Source organism: Cherax quadricarinatus, chromosome 8 (genome assembly GCF_038502225.1).
Source record: "Cherax quadricarinatus isolate ZL_2023a chromosome 8, ASM3850222v1, whole genome shotgun sequence".
NCBI classification, from domain to species: Eukaryota; Metazoa; Arthropoda; class Malacostraca; order Decapoda; family Parastacidae; genus Cherax; species Cherax quadricarinatus.
Genome location: NC_091299.1, coordinates 30,937,853 through 30,950,004, shown reverse-complemented (window position 1 = coordinate 30,950,004; position 12,152 = coordinate 30,937,853). Strand labels below are relative to the sequence as shown.

Here is a 12,152-nt window from a genome sequence, read left to right as displayed (position 1 = left end):
ACTCGTTCTGTTCTTCCCATTATTTCTGTTTCCCTTGGGAACAAACCTCTCCTCTGCCTCCTTGCATTTTGTTGCTACATAGTCCATCATTTCTTGTACTGGTTTTCCTGTCAGTTCCCTCTCCCACTGAATGTCTTGAAGGAAGTTCCTCATGCCTGAGTAGTTTCCCCTTTTGTAGTTTGGTTTTTCCCAGCCTATTCCTGCTACTCTCTCCTTTTGGAGCTCAACTATGTAGTCGAAGCACAGAACCACATGATCACTAGCTCCCAGGGGCCTTTCATACATGATACCCTCGATGTCCGAACTACTCATGGTGAATACAAGGTCCAACCTTGCTGGTTCATCCTCTCCTCTCTCTCTGGTAGTGTCTCTAACATGTTGATGCATGAGGTTCTCCAGTACCACATCCATCATCTTGGCTCTCCATGTTTCGGGACCCCCATGGGGCTCCAGGTTTTCCCAGTCAATCTCCTTGTGATTGAAATCACCCATAACTAGTAACTTTGCTCCCCCCATGTGTGCTCTCCTGGCCACCTCGGCTAGTGTGTCGATCATTGCTCTGTTGCTCTCATCGTATTCTTCTCTTGGCCTCCTGCAGTTCTGTGGTGGGTTGTACATTACTGCAATTATCACCTTATGTCCCTCAGACTGGATTGTTCCTACTAAGTAGTCCCTTTCGCCCATGCCATCCATTCCTTCCATTTTCTCAAAACCCCACTGGTTTTTAATGAGCAGTGCAACTCCTCCTCCCCCTCTCCTCCCTCTGTCTTTCCTGAGGATTTGATATCCGGATGGAAAGATTGAATCTGTTATTATTCTGGTGAGTTTTGTTTCTGTGAGTGCTATTATGTCTGGGGATGTCTCTTTGATTCTTTTGTGCCATTCCTCATACTTGTTTGTTATTCCATCTGCATTTGTATACCACACCTTCAACTTCTTTTCTAAGACTGTGGTCTGGGAAGTATATTGGGGTTGGGGAAGTGGGAGACCTGGTAAGGAACTATGGGTTGTTGCTGAGGGGGTGAAGTTTGTAATGTAGTGGGTGGGGGCATTGGATGTGGCATGGGTGTTTTGATTTAGAGTGTTTGGTTGCACTGGGGTTGACCTGGTTGGGAGGCTTCTATAGGAAGTTGTGAGGGAGGCTGTATTTGATCTTCTTCCTGGGTCTGGGATCTCCTGTCTGTCTTCTCCATCTCCTCTCTTTCCTCCTTTCGCCTTTGTATCATCTCTCTCAGTTTCTTCCTTTCTTCTTGTGTTCTGTCGCGGTCGAGATACACCTTCCTGTATGCCGTCATGTCCCTTAATCGTGCTTTCTCCTGCAGGATCCTGGTCCGAGTCGCTTCTGCCTTGAAGGTCACTCTCACTGGCCGGGTTCTTTTTTTTACAAACCCCCCTATTCTCCGAAAATTTTCCAGCTGGGTCATATCGTCTTCTCCTATTGCTTTCAGGATGCTTTCAATTGCTTTTTTTCCCCTTGTTTTCTTGCTTCATATGTTTCCCCTTCGACTTCCTGGAGCCCATACACAAAGACTGACCTCACCCTTTCATTCTCCCACTGCATATCCCTGTGTATCCCCTCATTTAATTTGGTTTCCTCCACTGCAGCTTTCCTTTCATCAGTTTCACTGGCTAATGTACTTGGGCTCAGTGGCCTGTCATTTTCCCTTCTCGGCTTTCCTTGGGCTCTGTTGTTGTCTGTTAGGGCCTCCACATAAAGCTTAGCTCTTTCATTTGCTACAGTCTCCTCTGATAGAGCATCTCCATGCAGTTGTGCCCCTTCTTTCCCTACAGTCCCCTTATTTGTGGCTGAGGTAGCAGTCTCTGTTGTCAATCCCAAAATGTTCTTTAGTTCTTTAGGCTGTTTCAGATTTTTCAATTCCTCTTCTAAACTCTGCATCCTAGCTTCTGCTGCTTTGCCATGCACCTCCCACTTCCTGCTTTCCATATCTATCCTCTCTTCCATTCTCATGCTAAGTTCTTCTAGTTTCTTTTCCCATTCATGATCCCTTTTTATGAGCTCTGCTGCCCAATCTTCCTTTGCATTTTCCTCCTCCTGTCCCTTGGTTTTTCTTGTTGCTCTCTGGCAACCCATTTTTGTTTTATCCTGATTGCCTCAGAGTGGGAAACCTACGTAGTTCTGTATGTTAGGTTAGTAGTGTGTATGTCAGAGTGTGTGGGGGGGAAGTAGTGGAGAAACTGTGGCTATGTGGGAGCTGAGTGGGGAGGGGTGGGGAGGGTTTAGGGTGAATGGGGGAGGGGAGGGTGATCGGGGGAGTGTATGTGTGTCTGGATATGTGTGTGTGTGTGTGTGTGTGTGTGTGTGTGTGTGTGTGTGTGTGTGTGTGTGTGTGTGTGTGTGTGTGTGTGTGTGTGTGTTGTGTGTGTGTGTGTGTGACTGTGTGTGTGTGTGTGTAATTTTGTGTGTAATTGTGTGTGGAATTATGTGTGGGTTTATTATGTACTGAAAGGTAGGTGGCTTGTGTGTTTAAGGTAAGTCTCAGTGGTCCTTGGCTGCCCACACCTTCTTGTGACCTGACCCCCAACCTCCTGGGACTTACCAGCACTTACAGTGTGTGTGTGTGTGTGTGTGTGTGTGTGTGTGTGTGTGTGTGTGTGTGTGTGTGTGTGTGTGTATGTGTGTATGTGGGTGTGTGTATGTGTGTGTGTGTGTGTGTGTGTGTGTGTGTGTGTGTGTGTGTGTGTGTGTGTGTGTGTGTGTGTGTGTGTGTTTGTATATGTGTGTGTATATATATATGTGTGTGTGTGTGTGTGTGTGTGTGTGTGTGTGTGTGTGTGTGTGTGTAATTATGTGTCGAATTATGTGTGGGTTTATTATGTGTCTGAAAAGTAGGTGGCTTGTGCTTGGAGTGTAATGTAGATTCTCAGTTGTCGCTTGTGTCCACAACCTCTTGTGACCTGACTCCAACCCTTACAGTGTTGCCTATGCTCGACCTGCTTATAGTGAGTTAATCGCCTTGTTCAATGGATTACCATTTGCTAAACCTTATTGAATACTTGAGTGCCTATTCTTTATCGTGCTATGAGAGTTAGACCATTCACATTCAGCTTGGCGGTTAATTGGAACCTGAACCCCACACCCAAACAACCACTCATAGGTGATACAGTACTTGTAGTGCAGCTGTAGCACTGTAGATTGTCCAGGTCGATGTGACGTCCTGGCGTAGATCCAGCTCGATGTACGTCCTGGCGTAGATCCACCTCAATTTCTTCTCGTTAATAATGTACCCTATTCACTGTATTTCTTTCACTGGTCACACGATTGTTTCACTTTATTACCTTTCTTGGGTGACACTTGGCAATGCCGCCTTACACACTAGCCTGCGCCACAATGCTTTTATTTTCCAGATCACTTACAAAATTGTGGCTCTCCCCACACTTATGTGGCTCAGGCAATTAAAAAAAACACTTCTAGGATTGTTCACTACCCTGACACACTTAGCAACCCTTGCAGAACACTTAGGTAGCCCTCAAAAACACTTAAATTCCCGGAGCACCGACGGCGTGACTAGCGGGCTCGCTGTCCCTACTGTGTGTGTGTGTGTGTGTGTGTGTGTGTGTGTGTGTGTGTGTGTGTGTGTGTGTGTGTGTGTGTGTGTGTGTGACTCAACAATCAATATTTGCACCAATAACTCATTACAGTTGTGACCGGGTGTGGAAGCGTGAATTGCTCATTACACTATAATTTGTTCATGATTGTAGCCATGTATAAATGTAAGCAACCATTCTTATAGGAGTCATTACCTTTGTAACTTGTGAGTTCATTACCTTTGTACCTAGTTCAGTTATCAAAACTTTGGGGCCCAGTCCCTGGGCCCATTATGTACCTCTGTAATCTTTTGACTACCGCCCACAGGATGGGTATGGGGTTTGTAGATGAATGGTTCAGAGAACCGACATGTTGATAAATTAGACACATGTGCAACTCTTGGGTATCTTTATTGAGGAAACGTTTCGCCACACAGTGGCTTCATCAGTCCATACGCTCATATGCCGTATTCTACTCAAGATTGATGGACTGAACACATCGACTCAAGGTTGAGGGACTGATTACCTCATTCTTCTCCTGTTTTTCAAGTTTCTCCTACGTATGGACTGATGAAGCCACTGTGTGGCGAAACGTTTCCTCAATAAAGATACCCAAGAGTTGCACATGTGTCTAATTTATCAACATGGGTATGGGGTGCATAATAAACATATTAAACTAACTAACTCTCTGGAGTGGCTGTGGCTACCCAGGTTTTCCCATAGTCTTGTATCCTTTAGGATACAAAAGTGGAAAAGCTTACATTACTTTTATTATTACTGTAATGAAGTGGGAAGCGCTAAACCCGTAGGATTATACAGCACCTATAGGGGGAGGGGTGATTCAGGGAACTGGAGCACAGATCCAATTCCCTAGATCAAGAGTCGCTCACCAGCGTCAAGGAACCTCCCTTGAGGGGGGAAAAGCTTACAGGAAGGGAGGTTGCATTTTCGTGTTGTCATATGGGCACGGCATTTTCTGGGATGGTCAAAGTTGCACGTCTTATCTGTTTTTTTCAGATATTCTATGCCTGCAGATACTAAGCGCATAGAATTTGCATAGGCCTGGTTTCCGTTTGCCTTGGTTTTTCATGACTGCATTCCCTACTGGTGCGTGTTCTCCTGTCTCATTTCTATCTTCAGCACTAGTACTAACAATGGAGCTTTCATCAGTTATTTCTATTAATTTATCTTCACTATTTCTCGGTGCATCCCCTTGTTTATTATTTCCCGTAGTGTTGCTAGTTTGTAACATTGATTTTTTGCATGTCCTTGTTGACACCTGTTTCCGCACTAGAGCTTCTGTCCCTCCAGGCCACTATAATTTATTTCTCTATTCTTACAGTTACTGTCTACCAGGACAGCATTTGCACCATCTGGCCCAGGCTTTATATTTTCCCATCTGTTATAGAATGCTGTCATGTTTTTTATGAAGGCCGTTTTGATGTTATCATCTTTTAATACCAATGTGATTTTATTCCACACTGTGTACATCAGGCCCATATTAGAGTATGCAGCACCAGTATGGAACCCACACCTGGTCAACAGGGATGTTAGGAAGTATTTCTTCAGCCATAGTGTTGTCAGGAGGTGGAACAATCTGGAAAGTGATGTAGTGAAGGCAAGATCCATATATAGCTTTAAGAAGAGGTATGGTAAAGCTCATGGAGCAGGGAGTGGACCTAGTAGCCACCATTGAAGGGGCGAGAGCCAAGAGCTATGACTCGACCCGTGCTAGCGCACCCAGCTCACACACTGAGGTCCGGGGATCGATCCACCGGTACGGCTGGAAATCATTAGGACGTGTTTCCATAAGACACCTGCTGTCCATGTTCAGTCATCAGTAAAAGAGGTACCTGGGAGTTAGTCGACTGGTGTGGATCGCATCCTGGGACAAAAGTGACCTAATTTGCGGGAAATGCTCTGCGTAACAAAGGGCTTTCTATATAGTAGTATGTCACTGATGTCAGCTATGGTCTGCATATCTTGTACATGTACTTGAAGAAATAAAGACATTATGTTATGCACACGCATATACATATATACACGCGCCAAAAGTGGCCAAAAACTGCAAACCTCGCTCAAGGAGAAAGATCTTCGGGTGAGTATAACACCGAGCATGTCTCCGGAGGCACACATCAATCAGATAACTGCTGCAGCATATGGGCGCCTGGCAAACCTGAGAACAGCGTTCAGATACCTTAGTAAGAAATCGTTCAAGACACTGTACACCGTGTACATCAGGCCCATACTGGAGTATGCAGCACCTGTTTGGAACCCGCACTCGATCAAGCACGTCAAGAAATTAGAGAAAGTGCAAAGGTTTGCGACAAGGTTAGTTCCAGAGCTAAGGGGAATGTTCTACGAAGAAAGGTTAAAGGAAATCGGCCTGACGACACTGGAGGACAGGAGGGTTAGGGGAGACATGATAACGACATACAAAATCCTGCGTGGAATAGACAAGGTGGACAGAGACAGAATGATCCGGAAATGGGATACAGAAACAAGGGGTCACACTTGGAAGTTGAAGACTCAGATGAGTCAAAGGGATGTTAGGAAGTATTTTTTCAGTCACAGAGTTGTCAGGAAGTGTAATAGTCTAGGAAGTGATGTAGTGGAGGCAGGAATGATAAAGCTCATGGAGTAGGGAGAGAGAGGACCTAGTATCATTCAGTGAAGAGGCGGGGCCAGGAGCCGAGTCTCGACCCTTGCAACCACAATTAGGTGAGTACAGTGAAGTGAGTACATATATACATATGTTCTATACTTTGCTGCAGTAGAAATTTTTGACAGCCCTGCACTATCTTGCATTCACTAAGGCGGAACGGGATACCTTCCTGGTATAACGCAACTACCGAGATATATCTAGTTACATTTAGTACTGCCATGTGAAACACTTTTCATATTATATATGTGCACAGGTACACATAAGCATAAGTTAAACAAATTTAGGTGATTACATTTATCATGTAAGGTACAGCTACATATGTGATGAATGGTTTGGAAAACCGACAAGTTGAAGATTGAGACACTTATGCAATATATGGGAATCTTTATTCAGGAAACGTTTCGCCACACAGTGGCTTCATCAGTCCAATACAAAGCAGGTGTAAGGAGAGGAGGAGTATGAGGTAATCAGTCCCTCAGCCTGGAGTCGATGTGTTCAGTCCATCAATCTTGTAGAACGCATCGACTCCAGGCTGAGGGACTGATTACCTCATACTCCTCCTCTCCTTACACCTGCTTTGTATTGGACTGATGAAGCCACTGTGTGGCGAAACGTTTCCTGAATAAAGATTCCCATATGTTGCATAAGTGTCTCAATCCACAGCTACATATAAATACATCTGCATGAGTTATCATACATAGCAGCATATTTGTAGATTGCCTAAGATAACCCAAGAAAGTAAGACAAAGTGACTTATTTCCATACATAGCAACATGTGTAAATTACTTAGAACAACTCTTCACCCCTCCAAAAAAAAAGTCAATGACTTATTTCTGTAGGGATCTCTATAGTATCTCATTATTTAAAGCCTAGCTGTAAGATACGGGTTATCTTAGGTAGTTTACACGTACGTTGCTACTTATAAAAATTTAGTGAGACTATTTTAGTTACTCTTCTTTATATCTCGTTTTCTGATAAAATAAATTATAGAAAACTTACGTAATCGATAATAAACTATAGAAGTTTTTACTCCGAATTTAGAAGGAGCTTGCAATCGGATTTTTTAACCTGGAGGATTAGTAATTAGAGAAACTCAAAGAAATCTCAACACAAGTGTCATCCAATACAAACACTCCTTAAGGTAGACTTAAGAAAGTAAGTCCGTCTAACATGTTAATGTTGACAGTAATGTTGTGCATACCACAGCCTCTCTATGAAGAATGTAGTTATGTTAACTAATCTTACATCAGTTAAGAATTAAGACACAATAACGTGACTGAAGCAATACACAAATAACCCGCATATTAAAGAAACTTACGACAACGTTTCGGTCGGATCGAAATGTTGTTGTAAGTATCTTTTATATGCGGGTTACTTGTGCAGTGTGGTCGTGTATGTTACATCAATTGTATACTGATAATTTTAGAAATAAAGATTATCATTATCAGATGTAGACTGATGTCATGCACCTTGTTGTGACAGGAGCCTGGTAATGAACAAAAAAAAAATGTTGTAAATGTCCTGAATTTCAATATTTCACATGGAGACTGAAAACCCGACGCCATCTTGACAATAACAGCGAGGTCACTGTTCCCAGCTCACCTCTGGGACGTGTTCTAATTTATATATACCGTAAGGTATTTGAACTAGTTTTAACTTCGAGAGTAACATACATAAATATTTTTCTGTACAGACACAAAGATGAAATATGTTAACATATAAAAAATATATTTCGGCCTTTTAAATTACCAAGAACATAAAACGACTAACAAGGCTAGTCAACTAATACATTATGCAATGCTTGTCAACCAACTAAGTGTAAGGAATCTTTTTATTGGATTCCCTTCAAGAAAGGTGCTCTTATGTTAGTGAAGAGCTCTTGATCCTATTCCCAAGGCACTGTAACCTTTAATTACTGCAAACTATTTTTCCAAGATTATAATAATTTATGTCGGACTCACCTTTATTGAACAGTGCCAAGAAAGCACGAACTTTTTTCCAGGGGGCCTTTTCGAGGGTGTGGGTCTTTGTGGGTGGGTCGGGTGATCCCTGTATGTGTTGTTCCCAAGTTAGGAGTTCATTGGCCGGGTACACCCTGGTGGACGTTATAGAGACTTCCTCAGCCAAGAGAGAGGAGGCAGCCTTGGAAGCCTCGCTGTCATTTTTATTTGGTTTCGTCGAGCTGGAAACGTCTTCCTCCGACTTATCCATCACGATTCGTGTCTCGAATGTTTCTGTGAATTTAACAAATAGACAGGAAAGAAACGGCAAGTATAAAATATTAATATAAAAAAAGGTGAAAAAAAAGGCGTCGAAAGATTTTATGAACACCGAAGAGTTTTTACTTTTTAATTTTGCAAACTAACGACCGAAATGTTGTTATAAGTGTCTTTTACATGCGGGTTATTTGTGCAGTGTGTTGGCGTATGTTACATCAATTGTATACTGATAATTTTAGAAATAAAGATTATCATTATCAGATGTAGACTGATGTTACGACTTTGATGTCGTAACTTAAATAAAATGGTCCTGGCTCCTTAAGGCTGCTCACACTGCTGTCTAGGGGTTATAAAATTACACTGAAAAACACAGCAACTCTACGGCCAGCATGTACTCGTATATTAAACAATATTAATTATTATTATTAGGAAGGAAGGACAAAAACTCACCTATATGAAAATATATCTATATTAATAATAGTAACTTATATACAACTTACAATCTACTCCAAAAAACCACCAGACTCCAGTTCACATTAGCTCACTAGCACACTGCTACTAATGAGTTCAACAAAATAAATCATCAGGGAGGCTCCATGACACCCTTCCCCCTCGTCTTCACTTCTCTCTGGTGGACTAATGACCAGCAGGCAAAACACCATACAGTACTCTCGCTTAAACAGGCCTCTGCATACTAGTACCTTACAAATAAACATGAGAGCACTTAAACATAAATACCTGTAGTATACCCTAAAAATCTTACCAAAATTACCTACTCAAACTACCGCCCAAACATGATGACTTTACCTCAGTCACCGGCTCGTACTGAACTAAACACACCTATCACCTGCTCCTGTCCTGACCACTGCCTGACTGACAGGAATAAAACGTGTTCGCTTTCAGGGAATAATACACGTCCACTTTCAGTATACTACACGGAAAAATGACATTATATATGGAGCGTTATTTCATATAAACATTTAATATTGGTGTAGAGGACCTAAATGCTAAAGTAGGAGAAATATTTAGAGAGGTTGTGGTAGGTAAGTTTGGGGTGCCAGGTGTAAATGATAATGGGAGCCCTTTGATTGAACTGTGTATAGAAAGGGGTTTAGTTATAGGTATTATGTATTTTAAGAAAAAGAGGATAAATAGGTATACAAGATATGATGTAGGGCGTAATGACAGTAGTTTGTTGGACTATGTATTGATAGATAAAAGACTGCTGAGTAGACTTCAGGATGTACATGTTTTTAGAGGGGCCACATATATAGCACATCACTTTCTAGTTGTAGCTACAGTGAGGGTAAAAGGTAGATGGGATACAAGGTAAATAGAAGCAGCAAGTTAGAGAGAGGTGAAGGTGTATAAACTAAAAGAGGAGGCAGTTAGGGTAGGATACAAACAACTATTGGAGGATAGATGAGCTAGTGAGAGTATAGGCAATTAGGTCGAAGATGTTTGGGTAGGTTTAAGAATGTAGTGTTAGAGTGTTCAGCAGAAGTTTGTGGTTACAGGAAAGTGGATGCGGGAGGGAAGAGCGATTGGTGGCCTGACGATGTAAAGAGAGCAGTAAGGGAGAAAAAGTTAGCATATGAGAGGTTTTTACAAAGTAGAAGTGATGCAAGGAGGGAAGAGTATATGGAGAAAGAAAGAGAGGCTAAGAGAGTGGTGAAGCAATCTATAAAGAGAGCAAATGAAAGAGTGGGTGAGATGTTATCAACAAATTTTGTAATAAAGTTGGCAGAATTACCGACAATATGTAAAGTAAAAGGACACAAGTGCAACTAATGTGACATTTTATTGTGGCAACGTTTCGCTCTCCAGAAGCTTTGTCAAGCCGTTACAAACAGTACAAGGAAACAGAGGGTATATATAGTCTCAGAGTGAGGTGCAATACTAGTGGTAGTAATAGTAGTAGTGATATTAGTAGTAGTAGTAGTAGTAGTAGTAGTAGTAGTAGTAATAGTAATACAATATGTTAGAACAATTAACTTGCACATGAGTAAAAGGATATAAAGGCTTTTACTTGGGAAACATAAAAATAGGTTAGACAAATATTTCTATTGGAGGCTGGATAGAAAAGGCCTGTTTCAGTGTTCATTCTCTGTAATGTGCTTGTGTAGTATTAACAGGAGAGACTACGTGATGGCAGGGTTTACTGTTTTCAGGAGGATTCTTGCTAAGACTTCAGAGATGGTGAAGCTGGCTTTGTTTTGTTTAATTGTATTAGAAAAAACGATTACTGAAGATTCAAGGCACTTGTGTCTGCGGAAATTAGTTTCTTTGATCACTAGTTGTGCGTCCTGAACTTCACGAGATGATTGGTGGAATTTCGGTGTTGTACACAGGCGTTGTTCAAGTTATCGTTCCTACATGCGTAAATGTGTTCATTGAGGCGGGTGTCGAGGTTTCTTGCTGTTTCACCTACATAAATCTTGTCGCAGCCTCCACAGGGTATAGTGTAAACCCCTGCGTTGATTGGTTCGTGGTGCTTGGATTTTGTTCTGGTTAGATCCTTTATTGAAGTGCTGGAAGCGATGGCGACTCTGGTGTTAGCTTGTGAAAGTACTTTAGAAACGTTCAGTGCAACATGGCTGTTGGGAAGAATTATAGCTTTGTTGGGAGTGGTGTTGGTGCGTGGAGAATTAATGATCTGAAGAGCTCTTTTCTTAGTCTTTGATGAAAAAGGAAGGAAAATATAAATCACTGAAGGTTTGGTGAATGTATGTACATTCCTCGTCAAGAAACTCAGGAGTACAAATTCGGTATGCTCTTAGGAAAAACCCGATGATGATGCCTCTTTTAGTCTTAGTATCTTGACTGGAACAGAAGTGTGTGAGATCATTTTTATTGGTAGGTTTCCGATAAACTTGAAATCTTAGGTTGTTGTCTACTTTGTGAATGAGGACGTGAATGAAGTAGACAACAACCTAAGATTTCAAGTCTATCGGAAACCTACCAATAAAAATGATCTCACACACTTCTATTCCAGTCAAGATACTAAGACTAAAAGAGGCATCATCATCGGGTTTTTCCTAAGAGCATACCGAATTTGTAGTCCTGAGTTTCTTGACGAGGAATGTACATACATTCACCAAACCTTCACTGATTTACATTTTCCTTCCTTTTTCACCAAAGACTGCAAGAAAAGAGCTCTTCAGATCAATAATTCTCCACGTACCAACAACACTCCCAACAAAGTTATAATTCTTCCCAACAGCCAAGTTGCACTGAACATTTCTAAAGTACTTTCACAAGCTAACACCAGAGTCGCCATCGCTTCCAGCACTTCGATAAAGGATCTAACCAGAACAAAATCCAAGCACCACGAACCAATCAACGCAGGGGTTTACACTATACCCTGTGGAGGCTGCGACAAGATTTATGTAGGTGAAACAGCAAGAAACCTCGACACCCGCCTCAATGAACACATTTACGCATGTAGGAACGATAACTTGAACAACGCCTGTGTACAACACCAAAATTCCACAGATCATCTCATGAAGTTCAGGGACGCACAACTAGTGATCAAAGAAACTAATTTCCGCAGACGCAAGTGCCTTGACTCTTCAGTAATAGCTGTTTCTAATACAATTAAACAAAACAAAGCCAGCTTCACCATCTCTGAAGTCTTAGCAAGAATCCTCCTGAAAACAGTAAACCCTGCCATCACATAGTCTCTCCTGTTAATACTACACAAGCACATTACAGAGAATGAA

At 41.9% G+C, this 12,152-nt stretch overlaps 1 protein-coding gene across 1 annotated transcript in view; it reads right to left on the bottom strand.

Annotated features, from left to right (window-relative positions):
• LOC128705524 (uncharacterized) overlaps positions 1–12,152 on the bottom strand; it is a gene marked incomplete at its 3' end in the record, with an annotated part of 52,306 nt that overhangs the window by 17,700 nt on the left and 22,454 nt on the right. Inside the window, 1 exon segment of the mRNA XM_070082737.1 lies at positions 8,173–8,445. Coding sequence (XP_069938838.1) covers positions 8,173–8,445 — 273 coding nt within the window.